Here is a 16,566-nt window from a genome sequence, read left to right as displayed (position 1 = left end):
TGGCCTGCTTGTAAACGACCCAATGCAATTTGGCGGTCTTCTCTGCTCAATCGGGCCATCTTTCGTCGCTGAATTGTCGTCTGATTTCTTTGTGGCGAACAATCCGCTTTTATGGGTTTTGGAAGACATGGTGAGAGCTCAATATTCCCCGAGTTTCACGAGATTACTCTGAAGCATGACGAGTGGTTATGCCAAATGAGCAATTTTGACATTGTAGCCACTGATAACGCATGCGTCACATGCAGAGCTCACTTGTGGCAATGGACGAAAGGTCGACGACCAGATAAACATTTTCTGCAGTTTGGTGGATATCCTTGTAGCCATATAACTAAATTAACCAAATATTACAAGCTATGCGTTTCTTTTTTTGAACAGTATATGTGGGGGGGACAAAACACCAGACAGACATGCAGACAAAGAACACATACGATCGTGTTAAAGTTCTGGAAAACTATTCTTTGCGGTATTTCAAAAATGTTGTTCTGAGCTGATAAGCACCATCGCGGGCATTGATGGATGTTTGCGGACGGTCAGACTTCTTGAAGTCACTGATCTCTCCTGAAACACTTGCAGGTTGACTCATTGTAATGGACAGCCAGTGTGGGTCAGCACCTTGAGTAAAAAGTGTCAAGTTGATTTTCAGACAAATGTCAATATCTTTGTGTTAAATTTCAATATCTTTGCATTTCGTTAATCCTCATAACAGCTATTACAATATATCTGACTAGTGACATACAGGAGATAGCCAAAATTCTTTTCTTGAGAAACACGTTAATCCATGCAATCGCTTTGCTTCTTTTTCGTGAAAAAAATTCAACGTCTTTATATATCGTTTGAGCATATATTGTGCTCTTTTTGACTCACATGCGAAGCAAAAGTGAGTCTATGTACTCACCCGAGTCGTCCGTCCATCCGGACGTCCGTCCGAAAAACTTTAACGTTGGATATTTCTTGGACACTATTCAGTCTATCAGTACCAAATTTGGCAAGATGGTGTATGATGACTAGGCCCCCAAAAACATACATAGCATCTTGACCTTGCTTCAAGGTCAAGGTCGCAGGGGCCATAAATGTTGTCTAAAAAACAGCTATTTTTCCCATTTTCTCTGAAGTTTTTGAGATTCAATACCTCACCTATATATGATATATAGGGCAAAGTAAGCCCCATCTTTTGATACCAGTTTGGTTTACCTTGCTTCAAGGTCAAGGTCACAGGAGCTCTTCAAAGTTAGATTGTATACATATTTTGAAGTGACCTTGACCCTGAACTATGGAAGATAACTGTTTCAAACGTAAAAATTATGTGGGGCACATGTTATGCTTTCATCATGAGACACATTTGGTCACATATGATCAAGGTCAAGGTCACTTTGATCCTTATGAAATGTGACCAAAATAAGGTAGTGAACCACTAAAAGTGACCATATCTCATGGTAGAAAGAGCCAATAAGCACCATTGTACTTCCTATGTCTTGAATTAACAGCTTTGTGTTGCATGACCTTGACCTTGGGTCAAGGTCACATGTATTTTGGTAGGAAAAATGTGTAAAGCAGTTCTTAGTGTATGATGTCATTGCTAGGTTTAGTTATTTGACCTTGACCCTGAAGGTCAAGGTCATGTAAAGGTCAAGGTCAAGCATGTGAGTCGTATGGGCTTTGCCCTTCTTGTTGTCTGCTTGTCAGAAAATTTCATTAAGGTTGTATCTTGCATGTTTTGTGTCTTCAACAGACCGGCGTCCTGCAGCTTTCTATGGAGAAGGCATGGTGGAGACTGTGACCACCCCACAAACTGAAGAGGATCAGGACTACGTGTTGACCAGAGACGTCCAACCTCTGCAGCAACTGTGTGCTGGGGATTTTGCTGATATCGGAGTGTCTGTATTTCATTCACTTTGTATTGACTGGAAGTCCTTGAGAATTTCTGGCAACGATACTCTAGCTCTCTGCGTTTGTGACTCTGTACTTTTAGATTGTGTGCCTGACATCCAGAAACTTGATCCTTTACTGAACTTGCAGATAGACCCTGATTCAGAAATTCAGTACTTTCAGGAGGAGTGTTATTGGTCACCAGCTATTGTTGAAGACATACCTGTCAACCCTGTTGCTGTAAACTGTAGCTCTGATTGTTATGTGAGTTTTGACATTCTTACCTTTGGCGGTGAGAAGTTGTACACCATGGCTATGCTGATGGCTGATAATTTTTTGTTACAGCGCCGTCATGTTCAGTCATTGGTATTTCTCAAATATGTGTGCCTGATGGCTTTCTGTTCGAGCCTTTTTTCAGGAGCTGCGGCTAATGAACTGATCATCACGAATCAGTCGCTACAGCCAGACTGTATTGACTGGTTCGGAGTGAAACGGCGAGACTGCCCTCTGAAAAATACTTGGCCATCAGAATGGGCAGAACTGAACAAATCGTGTTGTTCTGGGCACCCAGGCACACTGCTTCACTGCCAGCAAGGCTATCTGGATAACGACAGGGGTCAGTACAATTTCCCCGCATGTCTGGCAGTTGTTACAGCCCCTGAGGGTCAGAGAGCTGTGCTGGAGAAAAGCCAGTCTGGGGAGCCAGAGCTTGTGCTGAAACCCTGTGAGCCCGGCACATACCAAAGTGTTGCCAGGAATAGCTCGGATATCGGCTACTCTTACTGCACACAGGTTCAGAGCAAGTGCCAGGGTGACGGTATGGAGATACTGTGTAGAGGGGGAACAACCCAGAACAATCGCTGCACATGTCGGCAGGGCTATAAGCCTACTGGTCCTGACAGCTGTCTTGCTGGCTTCGAAGAAGAAAACGTCAAATGTTTCTGCGAGGTCATGACTTGTGCCGCCGGTTTCCATGCCTTGCACAATTTAACCGAGCGTATGCAGCCCCTGTGCAGCGATTGGAATGGGACTGTGCGGTTCGTTTGCGTGCCCATCTTCTCAACTGTCTCTCCTGGCTCCGGATCTGATGACAATGGGAGTGGTACGGATGTGTCAGGGAGCTCTGAGAACCCTGGCACCGGTAGAACTGGGAGTCCTGTTTTACCCCAAGTCCCTGCTCATGCCCCTGGAAAAGACGGAGGTGGGGTGTTTTTCAAGATGTTTTTCGAGGTTTTGGCTATTGTTGCCATGCTGGCCTTTGTGGTAGGAATTGTCATTTATGGCATCACTACGTACCGCAGGGCCAGAGGAGAAAAAGTCGCAGGGCAAGAGTCATCTGCATCTTTGGTTAGCGTTAGCAGCACATAATCAACACCTGTAAACTCTTGGTTACCTGTGCATAATATAGTCATGGGTACTTTCATGATTTTGACATAATGTTTGTGGGAAATTTTTTTGAAACACATGGAACAAAAAATTAGAGTAAGTTACAAAAGATTAGGAGAAAAAACACATTTCACGTTGCCGCTCGATTTATTTGTGCAACTTTCGGTTGGAAGCGTTCAACCATACTGTTTTCTGGAAGCAAGGGGATGGGCATTTTATTCATATCTTTATCTCTTAATCTCTGTTCTGCATTAATATTCTGGAGTATTTGACAGATTTCTGTCTATAATGTTTGGTTGTTGCTTGTTTTTTAGTGAGGTTTTTAATAGATAATGAATTGCATATATATTTGATTTTTTTAAATTTTGGTTTTCTTTATATGAAATAAGTTGATTGTTTATATAGCCTCAGAAATGTATGTGTTGATATATTTCATAGTCTGATAAGACCTGTGCATTGCACAAATTTTATGCATATCTTTATTTCGTAATATCTGTTCTCCATTAGTATTCTAAAGTATTTGACAGATTTCTGTCTAATTTTTTGTTTCGCTTGTTTTTGTGTGTGTTTTATGGATAATGAGTTGCATATAAATTCTTTGGTTTTTATTTTGGTTTTCTTTATATGAAACAAGTTGATTGTTTATATAGCCTCAGAACTGTATGTGTTGATACATTTCATAGTCTGATAAGACCACTGACTCAGGGGAACCTTACCTAAGATAATGAAATTAATAATACAGGGTGACACAAAAAAAACAGATCTATCCCACCAAAAGTTTAATATTTTCTGAAATAATCAGCCGATTCTTTTATTTTTTCAGGTGAGCCAAGCTGAAATGATGTTCTAACAGCCCACCAAGTTTGAGCTTCAAGATGTCATGGACAACGGAGCATAAGACATTTATAGTCGAGGCCTATTTTCGGTCGAATTCTATCCAGACTGGTCAGCCGCAGATGTGACCCAGAGTGGTCCCCCTATTCACCGGACTTGAACCCCCCAGATTTTTATCTGTGGGGGTACCTCAAGGACAGGGTATATGGCAACAACCCCCAGACCATCCCTGATCTTAAGGCAGCAATAACAGCAGCTGTAAGAGCGATCCCACATCTGCGGCTGACCAGTCTGGATAGAATTCGACCGAAAATAGGCCTCGACTATAAATGTCTTATGCTCCGTTGTCCATGACATCTTGAAGCTCAAACTTGGTGGGCTGTTAGAACATCATTTCAGCTTGGCTCACCTGAAAAAATAAAAGAATCGGCTGATTATTTCAGAAAATATTAAACTTTTGGTGGGCTCTGTTTTTTTTGTGTCACCCTGTACATTACATGTATATACTAATTTATACAGTGAAATTCAATTCCCTTCAAATCAAAATGTAAAACTTGATTGTGTCTTTCTGAACAAAACTGATTAACTGAAAAGATTGTTTTCTGTACTAAGTCTTTAGAATTATTTCTTGATGTACTTTAGTTTGCAAGTATACGAACCATTTTAGAAAACTGTTGAACCATTCCATTTGCCTTTTCTTTCTTGTTGCTTTCTTTAACGAGATAAACTTTAAATTCATTTAAAATAAATTATTTACAAGGTCGACACAATAGTTATGCACTGAATTGTGTGTGAATTGTATTTTATAGATAGTTTTGTTCAAATTCGGCGTTTCCAAGCACCTAGCCAATGGAACACACTACCTCTCCCCCTCCGTCAACAACAGTCCCTCGAATCATTCAAATCTGCACCCAAGACATTCCTTTTTTCCAAATAATCCATGCATTCTACACTGCCCACCCCATCCCACCCTGAATAACTGTACATATTTTAATGTTTGATGGTGTGTGTGTGCTAGTTACTTTAAGTCTCCGTGTGTGTGAACGAGTGTATGTGCGCCTTGAGTCGCCTGTTGGTGAGATGTGCGCGTTATAAATATTCGTATTATTATTATTATTACTCCCCCCACTCCCGCAGTGGGGCACTGCGGTTATGAAATTAAAGGCCCCTCCTGTTTTTGGAACCGCAGGAGCTTTCTAGTTTGCTGTTAGGTAGATTTTTGGTTCCTCTTTCCTGTCATGCTCTCTTTTTCTTCATGAATTCTTTTCTTTTTTCTGCCTTCTTGCTCATTCACCTGTATTTTTTCCAAAAATCTCTTCTCTTGCCGCTTGTCTCGCGATTCATGTATAGTTTAATCTGTTAGTGTTCTGATGTAAGTCCAGCAGTAGATAAGTTAAGCCTATTTTAACATACTGGAAACTGGTAATCTTCCAGTAGGTATTAATTTAGTTTTACTAAAGCCTGCTGGGACACAAGTAATGGGTTAGTGCATTTGTAAACAGGAATCGCTTGACAAGTGGCCCCCTTCATCCCCCCCTTCCTCGTCCTGATATGGCTCTGCGTAGTCGGCTGGACGTTAAGCAACAAATAAACAAACAAAACAAACAAACAAACTCCCCCCACGGGTTAGGGGGAAGAATTTACCCGATGCTCCCCAGCATGTCGTAAGAGGCGACTAACGGATTCTGTTTCTCTTTTTACCCTTGTTAAGTGTTTTTTGTATAGAATATAGTCAATTTTTGTAAAGATTTTAGTCAAGCAGTATGTAAGAAATGTTAAGTCCTTTGTACTGGAAACTTGCATTCTCCCAGTAAGGTAATACATTGTACTACATGTACGTTGCAAGCCCCTGGAGCAAATTTTTGATTAGTGCTTTTGTGAACAAGAAACAATTGACAAGTGGCTCTATCCCATCTCTCCCCTTTCCCCGTCGGGATATAACCTTCGTGGTTGAAAACGACGTTAAACACCAAATAAAGAAAGTTTCAAGGTACGCGCTAAGTATGACATCAGATGCAGAATTCTTGATTTTGATGCACTATTCATTTTTATGCAATTTATTTCTAGTGTTTTTATGCAGAAAACAATTGTTTGCTGGTGTCTATACAATTTGTCACCTTTTTCATGTCTCCTGATAGAATGTCTGTAATGATTTAGTGAGTACTGTACTGCTAGCTTTTTCTGGGCGTTCTGTCATTTTTTTATTTTTGTGAATTAGTCACACGGCCGTTTTGTACATGTAGCTTCATACACATTTAATGTAGTGTGCAATTTTGATGTTATTTTTAATTGGTAAAGTTTACAGGAGACAAAAAGTGTATTGTGAGTTTTCACATGTTGTGTGTGTGTGTGTGCTATTTGTGTATATCCCATGACCTCCCTTCTTTGTCTCTGTAAATGTACTCTAGGTATATTTCATGTATTTCCATCGTTCTCTTGTTACATCAATGATGTAACTATTGCACTCTTATAACACATAAAATAGAGGATAAATAAAGGTGCACGAAATACATCATAGCTGGCTCTACTTTCTGTCGTCCTTGACATTCAAAAATGCACATGTACACTATATAGGGGTTAGTGCATTTGTAAACAGGAATCGCTTGACAAGTGGCCCCCTTCATCCCCCCCTTCCTCGTCCTGATATGGCTCTGCGTAGTCGGCTGGACGTTAAGCAACAAATAAACAAACAAACAAACAAACACTATATAGACCGGATGTGCAAGGGGTAACAACGCTTTTGAGAACTTGCGCGAGAGTCGTTCAGTGTTATAGCTGAGTTTTAGTCTCGACTTGCCGAGACTATCATCGTAGCGTCATAGATTTCATCACGTCTTCCCGCAGTGGGGCACTGCGGTTATGAAATTAAAGGCCCCTCCTGTTTTTGGAACCGCAGGAGCTTTCTAGTTTGCTGTTAGGTAGATTTTTGGTTCCTCTTTCCTGTCATGCTCTCTTTTTCTTCATGAATTCTTTTCTTTTTTCTGCCTTCTTGCTCATTCACCTGTATTTTTTCCAAAAATCTCTTCTCTTGCCGCTTGTCTCGCGATTCATGTATAGTTTAATCTGTTAGTGTTCTGATGTAAGTCCAGCAGTAGATAGGTTAAGCCTATTTTAACATACTGGAAACTGGTAATCTTCCATTAAATTACATATTCTTACTCCGAGTCACATATTAGCATTGACGCAGTCGAGATGCTAGGTAGACTGAAAAAAACGCTATCCCGTCTATAGTATAAGGGAAGCAACCCAAGCAAAAAAGTAGCAAGCTTGCTACCCTGGGTTGCCTCCCGTAGCGTGCATCACGCCACAGCTCTCGTACCCAATACGAGACACCCTCATTCGACATCTTTCAGCCAGAGAGACAGGTCGTGCTTGATTTCGCTCCTAGGCTGTTGTTTGCTGTCTGCTTGACACCCACCAGCCTCGGCTCCCCGTCTGCTCATAGCTGTTTCTAGCGGTGAGATTGTTCCATTTTGTTGTTGTTTGCTTTGCCATTCTGCTGAGAATTTTCTCGTCCGCGGACTTGTGAATTTTGCTCGGTAGTTTGTTGCTGTGGCCACCATTTTGGTCGCCATTTTTCGCTTACACGTGGTGTTTTTTGCTGGTTAGTTTGGGTCCGTGCTCGGACTTTTAGCGTCGACCAGTAGCACTTTTACCTGCTTGTAACTTGTACTTTGTGCTAGTTTATTCTGCTGAAGTTTTAACGTCCTAGAGACTTGTGTATTTTCAGTAGTTTGTTTTCTCGCGTGACAGCATGTCTGATAGTGAGAAAAAGCGAGCGGCTAAGGCCGAGAGTAAGGGCAAAGGCCCTGGCAAACCTAAGTCCTCGGCTTCTACTTCTTCGGCTAGGAACCCCACGGTTCACGTTTCTGACCCGAAGACTAACTTCGTTTTTTCGGTGCCCATTTCGGCGCCGGAGGAAACTTCGTCTGGCTCGCGGGCGGCGGGCATTACCGCTACCACGTCCGTTTCGAACCCGGCGCCTGTGCCGGAGGCTGGCACGCTTGTGGCTAGCCTTTTGTCCTCTTTGCTTCCAGAAATTGAGATGGCGCGGACGGACCCTGTTTCCAGCTCTGCCTCCCTCCCGGGGGTGTGCGACCCTCGGTCGTTGGCTTCCTGTGTTCCTGTTGTTTCCGGATCACCTGTCCAGCCTGCTGGCTTCGGCGTTGGTGCTGGAGGCGGTGAACAGGGAGGCGTTTCTCTTCTCGGCCGGCGCTCGGTGGCTACCGCTTGCGGGAGTGCACCTGAGCAGGTCCCTTTTGGGATACGGTCGTCACAAGGTATGTGCTCGCAGCAGCCGTCCGCGGCAGCTGCACTTCCGGCTCCGGCCGGAAGTAGTGGTTCACTGGACAGCGGACAGACCATGGTCCCTGCCGGTTTGAGCTACGAATTACGTAAGCAGCCGTCCGCGGCAGCTTCCCTTCCGGCTCCGGCCGGAAGTAGTGGTTCACTGGACAGCGGACAGACCATGGTCCCTGCCGGTTTGAGCTACGAATTACGTAAGCAGCCGTCCGCGGCAGCTTCCCTTCCGGCTCCGGCCGGAAGTAGTGGTTCACTGGACAGCGGACAGACCATGGTCCCTGCCGGTTTGAGCTACGAATTACGTAAGCAGCCGTCCGCGGCAGCTTCGCTTTCGGCTCCGGCCGGAAGTGTTGGTTCACTGGTTTGCGGACAGCCCATGGTCCCTTCCGGTTCGAGCCTTGCCCTGCTACAGCAGCCGTTTCCGGCAGCTGCTCTTCCTGCCTGGGCAGGAAATGTAGGTCAAACGGGTCGTGCACAGTCATCTGTCACTTCCGGTTCCGGCCTAGGGCTTCCGGGTTGTGGCTTGCAGACTCCTCAGCACCAGCTATGGCATAGTTCTGCTGTTGCGTCTGCACTCCCTGCTCCTCCCGGCTTTTCCGGTTCGGTTCCCGCTGCTTCCGTTGTGTCGCCGGTGAATTTCGAATACGGTGGTTCTCCTGGGCATACAGGCTTTTTGCCTCTGTTGGGACAGCAGCAGCCACCCACTTTGGTGGTGGCAGCTAGCTCCTCTCTTCAGCTGCCTTCGGTCGTTGGTGACTCTCATCTTCCTCTTAGTCAGGGGTGCGAGTTTCATCGATGGCCAACAGGATGGGCGTTCGGCTTACGGCCTTCCCTCGCAGCGTCATTTGTCGGGTTCCTTTGGCTATGAGCCGTCCCCTTCAGGTGGCGTTTCGGACTTTGGGTCCGTGTACGAGGAGCAGCTGCCTTCGGCGGCTCTGGCCAGCTTCCGAATTTACGTCAGCAGTCGTTCGCGGCAGCCGCTTCCAGCTCCGGCCGGAAGTAGAGGTTCACTTGCTAGTGCACAGACTACTGTCACGTCTGGTTCGAGCCTTGTCCTATGACAGCGGTCGCCCGCGACAGCTGTTCTTCCGGTTCCGGCCGGAAGTGTAGGTTCACTGGTTAGTGCACAGGCTACTGTCACGTCCGGTTCGAGCCTTGCCTTACGTCGGCAGTCGTACGCGACAGCGGCACTTCCGGTTCACGGAAGTAGTGCCTCGTTGGAAGGTGGACAAATAATGATCCCATCCGGCTTGAGCTGCGCTATACGTAAGCAGTCGTCCGCGACAGCTTCTCTTCCGGCTCCGGCTGGAAATGTTAGTTCATCGGTGCGTGGGCAGCCCATGGCCCTTTCCGGTTTGAGCTTTGCCCTTTGCACGGCAGCCATTTCCGGCAGCTTCGCTTCCGGCCTTGGCAGGAGGATAGGTCAAGCGGGTAGTGCACAGGTTACTGTCACTTCCGGTTCTGGCCTACGGCCTACCTTTGGGTTCCGAGCTTCAGCTCGTAGGTGGCTCAGCACCAGCTTTGGCATAGCGCTGCTGTTGCTGCCGCACTTCCGGCTCCTCCCGGATTTTCCGGTTCAGTTCCCGCTGCTTCCGTTTGGTCGCCGGTGAATTTCGAACAAGGCTTGCCCTAGGGGCATACAGGCTTCTTGCCTCTGTTGGGACAGCAGCATCCACACACTCAGGTGGTGGCCGCTAGCTCCTCTCTCCCACTTTCCTTGGTTTTTGATCCCTCTCATCCTCCTCTCAGTTAGGGAATGAGCACAATCGATTGCCAACAGGAAGGACTTCGGTTGGCAAAGAGGAAGCAGCTACTTCTGGTTTGAAGAATCGGCCTTAGTAGCTTTTCGCCTTTTTATATTTAGTCAAGTTTTGACTAAATATTTTAACATCGAGGGGGAATCGAAACGAGGGTCGTGGTGTATGTGCGTGTGTCTGTCTGTCTGTCTGTGTGTGTGTGTAGAGCGATTCAGACTAAACTACTGGACCGATCTTTATGAAATTTGACATGAGAGTTCCTGGGTATGAAATCCCCGAACATTTTCTTCATTTTTTTGATAAATGTCTTTGATGACGTCATATCCGGCTTTTCGTGAAAGTTGAGGCGGCACTGTCACGCCCTCATTTTTCAACCAAATTGGTTGAAATTTTGGTCAAGTAATCTTCGACGAAGCCCGGGGTTCGGTATTGCATTTCAGCTTGGTGGCTTAAAAATTAATTAATGACTTTGGTCATTAAAAATCTGAAAATTGTAAAAAAAAATAAAAATTTATAAAACGATCCAAATTTACGTTTATCTTATTCTCCATCATTTGCTGATTCCAAAAACATATAAATATGTTATATTCGGATTAAAAACAAGCTCTGAAAATTAAATATAAAAAAATTATTATCAAAATTAAATTGTCCAAATCAATTTAAAAACACTTTCATCTTATTCCTTGTCGGTTCCTGATTCCAAAAACATATAGATATGATATGTTTGGATTAAAAACACGCTCAGAAAGTTAAAACAAAGAGAGGTACAGAAAAGCGTGCTATCCTTCTTAGCGCAACTACTACCCCGCTCTTCTTGTCAATTTCACTGCCTATGCCGTGAGCGGTGGACTACGAGTATACGGTCTTGCTGCGTTGCATTGCGTTCAGTTTCATTCTGTGAGTTCGACAGCTACTTGACTAAATATCGTATTTTCGCCTTACGCGACTTGTTGCCTTTTCGCCGAGCCCCCCTCTTCGACAGGGGGTGGCCTCCGGCGTCGGTTTTGTTGCTGGTTCCTCAGGGTTCAGCTTCGGAGCTGGCATCGGAATGCCTTGCCGCTCTTGCGCAGGCTTCCTCCTTCGTGCCCTTAGCGGACCAGAGGAAGTTGCCTTGGCCAAGGTCGTCTCGTCGCCGCCTGTTGGCCTTTCCCCGTCCGCGTGCACCGTTTCCGGTCACGCCGGAACTTCTTTCGCTTCTTACGAAGCCGTTGAGGAAGGATTCGGTTCTGCCGTTCTATGGGCAGAATCTCCTATTCTCTGAGGAAGGGGGCTGACAACTTTTGGAACTCAGTTCCATTTCCGAGGCTCTCCTGCGGGCGCTTCCTTGCGCTCTGGCAGATTCCTTGGCGTCCTTTCCCCTTAGTAAAGGGCAGGACGCGGAGGAAGTGTCTCACTCCTCTCCACACTTACAAGGGTGAACGAGGCACAGATGAGGCTGTCCTCTCTGCACTATTCCCATGCGGTCTCGTGCGGAAGGGACTTGTTTCTTGCCCACTCCCGGTTTTCTGAGGAGTCGACAAGGAACATTCTCAGTTCGTCATCCTTGGTGGACGGTCTCTCTCCGGCAGCCTGGCCTCTCATGCCAGAAGCAGGGGATTGAGACCAACAGAGAACAGCGGTTCCCTTCTTTTGAGCTTTAATTTGAAAGCAGCAAAAGCAGGCTATACCTAAGCGGACTCAGCCTAAGCGGCCTACGTCCTCAGCTCAGGTGAGATTGTTTCTTTCACAGCCGTCATAGGTACGCTGGGTTTGAAACAACAGCCGGCCTTAGGGCTTTGGGGTTTTAGCCTCGGCGGGAGCAACAGCCATTTCATCCGTTGGAGGTGGCGGTTGTTGCTTTCCTTGTGCTTGTGGCTTCGGGCTTCGACATTCTTTCTCTTGCCCAGCGTATGGGTGCTGAGAGGTCGATTTCCGTTTAAAGGGGGGTTTCTGCCTTTGGGCTTCCCCGTTTTCTCTTGCCACGAGCTCCTGGACTTGGTCCAGGTGTGTCTTTCGCCGAGTCTGACTTTGTCTTTCTCTAGCGATCAGACGCGTTCTGGTGTTTCGTCCAAACTTAAGGTTCACTCGAGTTGGCCTCGGAAGTAACATTCAGATTTTCCTGAGGGTGCATTGTCTGGGCAATGCATGTTTGAGAAGTCATTCTTGGCTTGTCACTTTTTCTCAGGTTTTTTGGCTACTCCTCCCCTTTTTGGGCAGAGGTCTAGCTAATGTTCCAGTTTTCTCGGTGCTGGCCTCTAGGCCAGCATCTTTTTCGGCGGCCGAAACTTTTGGTTTCTTACTGTGCCTGTGTACTTTGAGTACTTTGGTGCAATGGCCGGCCTACGGGCAGCAAGGCTCTCGGCCTTAGCCTGTGTTATAGTCTCCTGCCTGTCGTGTTGCGACTTTGGCAATTGGTTCTTGTGACTGCGGATTTCGTCTCTTCCTCTTCTCCATCAAGCTTGCATGATGTGAGTTGGGACGATTTCTGCCGGGTTGGGCTTCCGGCCTGGTCACCCCTTCTTCACTTGCAACTATGACTATTACTGAGAACTCTGGTCTCGGGAGGCTGACGGCTGGTTCGCTTCACGGTTTTCCGTCTTAATTACCAGCTTCGTCCTTTCTGTTTCGGGTTTTTTGATTCATTTTCAATTACCTACAAGCAGTCTGCTCTGCGATCACGCTGGCTTTTGTCATTTTGTTTCCGGTCTCCGGTCACATTAGGATTTGGCCACTGCGGGTCCGCATTTGCGGTGCTTAGGCACTACCTTAGGTCGCTTCGTCCCCTTTTTTACCCCTCTCTCTGCTTGCGCAGGGATGGGCAGGGGACGACTGGTGACCGTCTCCCTTGAGTTTTGCTCATTGAGGTGGACCCTGGTACTTGATACTCAGGCGTCTCTCTCTTTCTGGTTTGGAGTTTTGTCACTCTTCCGGAGCTGACTGTTCTCTCAACGGCCTTTGGGCCTCACTCCATCCCAAAGTTTTCTTACTTTGGCATGTTTGCCTTTTGGTCTCCGTGAGGGTCGGTCCTTTTCAGGGCTTAGCCGGCAACCTTACGCACGGATCTTTTCCAGGCCATTAGCATTTCCTTCCATTTAAGGGGGGGGGGGGGGGCAGCTTGTCCTTCCCTCTACTTGGTCGGGTTTATCCAAGACTGGGGTCCTTTTCCGGACTGTTTTACGGTTCAGAAGATTGGAAGAAGTGCTGGGCACAGCTTACTGGCTCTCTGAGGTGTCTTTCGCATTTCTTGCCTGAGAGACATCTCGGCTGTCAATCAGGGTGGTTCTCGGTCCGTTTCTGTCCTTTGGCAGTGGGCCAGTTCCTGGCAAGGGTTTAGAGTGAGTCAGTGGTTGCTTTCTCACGGGATCCTTTCCTGACTTTTGGCAGTGGGCCAGTTTCTTGGCAAGGGATTTTCTTGCCCTCCGCCTGGTCATAGCTCTTGCTATCTTTCCCTCGGCTCGGCCCGAGCTCTTTTCCAGGGCCTGGGCCTCCTCCTTGGCCTTTTTGGCCTATGGGGTTTGGATGATGTCCTGCGCACAGCATCTGGCGCTAGGATTTTGTCTTATCAGGTTCTGCAGACATTGCTGCCCTCTGTCAGGATGGGTCTCGGCCTATTCCTTCCTTGGCGGCAGCTGGCTTTTGTCTCTCCAGAACTTTAGAGTGAGTTTGAACTTTTTGATCTTACCCACCACCTTGTTGGAGTTATCTGCTAATATGTGACTCGGAGTAAGAATATGTAATTTAATCGAAAATTTTTAATTAAATTTTCATTTGATTAATATACTTACCCGAGTCACATAGGTAATTCCCTCCCACGTTCCCCGCTTTTAGTTTCTTTGTATTCTAGAAGTCGAATGAGGGTGTCTCGTATTGGGTACGAGAGCTGTGGCGTGATGCACGCTACGGGAGGCAACCCAGGGTAGCAAGCTTGCTACTTTTTTGCTTGGGTTGCTTCCCTTATACTATAGACGGGATAGCGTTTTTTTCAGTCTACCTAGCATCTCGACTGCGTCAATGCTAATATGTGACTCGGGTAAGTATATTAATCAAATGAAAATTTAATTAAAAATTTTCGAGTAGGTATTAATTTAGTTTTACTAAAGCCTGCTGGGACACAAGTAATGGGTTAGTGCATTTGTAAACAGGAATCGCTTGACAAGTGGCCCCCTTCATCCCCCCCTTCTTCGTCCTGATATGGCTCTGCGTAGTCGGCTGGACGTTAAGCAACAAATAAACAAACAAACATTCATCACGTCTGCCGTCCATCGCGTCATATTAACCTTCACCGGATCACGCGTTGGACTACACAGTCCGGATGATGTGGGTCGTGTACGACCCATACTTCACAAAGAAGGATTCAACGTAAAAAGTATGGGTCGCACACGACCCACGCCATCCGAATAGGGATAAACATTTTGCCGCCTCTTTGCAGAGTATGGGTCGTGTACGACCCACGCCATCCGCATAAGGATAAACAACGTAAAATTCCTTACGTAATTCCATATGGGTCGTCCACGACCCACATCATCCGGACTGTGTAGTTTAAATTACGTCATCGTTTATTTGTTTGTTTACAAAGATATTCTTTCAAAAGTTGGGCAATGAGACGGTCGTATGGTAATTAGAGATTACATGAAGTCTCAATTAAAAACTCCAAATAGTTTCAGAGATAAAGACGATGTTGTGAGGCTCTGGGTCGTCCACGACCCACGAAGCACGGTGAAGGTTAAGGGGACGTAATCTGTTATGTTTCCTTCTATTCGCTGTTCTATTTCTCTCTTGTGATCAACATGACAAGCCGTATGTGTTTGAGTGTGTGTGCTCGTGCTCTCAACTAAAACAAAAGTCAAACTAGCAATCGTTAAAAACCCAGTCCGTCCGTCCAGCACTGCTATGTTCAGACTATGCTCATGTGAAGTTACAGCGTGCCCGGTACACACGCCCTTATCGGTACATCATCGACTACGAGTGTTCTCTGGACAAGCTGTTTGATGCATTTTGCGAGTATGTCTAGCTCTTCTGCGGTGCAGTAGGCCCTATAGACGATGAAGGTGTCCAAGATCTCAGGAGATGCGTGTGTAACCACTAGGTATTCAGTCAAATCCGTGTAAGAGGCTTTCAACTGACAGGGACAACCAAGCCACCATTATGCACCGACTTGACATAGATCAACAGACGTGCCTTTAGAATAAGGTATGTGCAGAGGTGCCTCATCTGAACAGACAACTAAAGCTTGATGTTTCCGTCACACTTTGTCTTTTAGATCTTCATGGGATATACAGGTTACAACACTCGTGATTTTTTATTAGGCTTGTATTTCAGTCAAGAGCCAGCGAGAATATCAAAGGGACTCACTCGCCAGATATTCATCCGCTGGGTCTTGACTGAAATACAAGCCATATAAAAAACCACTCGTGTTGTAACCTCTATGTATATGTGTGTGTGTATATTTGTGTGCTGTGTGTGTGTGTGTGTGTGTATAAATGCTTGTGGTGGCAATCATTGATGAGATTGTTATATTGCTGGTGCTAAACAATAGATATAAAACAAATAAAGCAAAACAAGAACCAAGAGATCAACTTAAACTGCTGAATTAAACATGTTAATGAGCACCAAAACTCTTCATGCTATCAGAACAGTTGCATCCCACAGGATATCATTACAAAGTATAATTTATGTACAAAGAAAGACAATGAAATAAGAATACAAAATGTACAAAAACCATTCTTGATCTTATTTTCTGAAGTTATCTTCAAAGAAAATTAATAACATGTTGTTTTCATGACTTGGAAACAATACCAAAAACATGTACATAACAAAATTCAACTCGGTTAAAAAACAGTTAATTCCCCCACATGAAAGACAAAGACACGTAGATGTTTGCCTCAACATTTACGATGGTGCTTGTGATGAATTTGATGAAAGGACACCTCACAATCAAGGACACCTCTTGTCCCCTTGTCTTGCTACTGAAGCAAGGACACCTGCAATGCATGTACACTTTTGGCTGTTGCTATTGGTGTCCTTTCAGCGGAGGTACAGTGGAACCCCCCTTTTAAGACCCCCCATTGTAAGGATCCCTCCTTTTTGACTCACCTGCGAAGCAAAAGTGAGTCTATGTACTCACCCGAGTCGTCCGTCCGTCCGTCCGTCCGTCCGGCCGGCCGGCCGGAAAACTTTAACGTTGGATATTTCTTGGACACTATTCAGTCTATCAGTACCAAATTTGGCAAGATGGTGTATGATGACAAGGCCCCAAAAAACATACATAGCATCTTGACCTTGCTTCAAGGTCAAGGTCGCAGGGGCCATAAATGTTGTCTAAAAAACAGCTATTTTTCACATTTTTCACATTTTCTCTGAAGTTTTTGAGATTGAATACCTCACCTATATATGATATATAGGGCAAAGTAAGCCCCATCTTTTGATACCAGTTTGGTTTACC

General features: G+C 45.6%; 1 protein-coding gene across 2 annotated transcripts in view; it reads left to right on the top strand.

Moving 5' to 3' along the window:
- Positions 1–15,193, top strand: part of LOC138949444 (uncharacterized) — a 31,035-nt gene extending 15,842 nt beyond the window's left edge. For both annotated transcript variants that reach the window (XM_070321275.1, XM_070321276.1), the window contains exon 3: positions 1,730–15,193. In XM_070321275.1, the coding sequence (XP_070177376.1) occupies positions 1,762–3,234 (1,473 nt within the window). In that variant the 5' untranslated portion in view covers positions 1,730–1,761 and the 3' untranslated portion in view covers positions 3,235–15,193. The remainder of the gene's footprint in view (positions 1–1,729) is intronic.
- The last annotated feature ends 1,373 nt before the right edge of the window (positions 15,194–16,566 follow it).

This window comes from Littorina saxatilis, linkage group LG15 (genome assembly GCF_037325665.1).
Source record: "Littorina saxatilis isolate snail1 linkage group LG15, US_GU_Lsax_2.0, whole genome shotgun sequence".
Lineage (NCBI taxonomy): Eukaryota > Metazoa > Mollusca > Gastropoda > Littorinimorpha > Littorinidae > Littorina > Littorina saxatilis.
The sequence above is the reverse complement of the archived record's forward strand: the minus strand, read 5'-3'. Positions and strand labels throughout refer to the sequence as shown.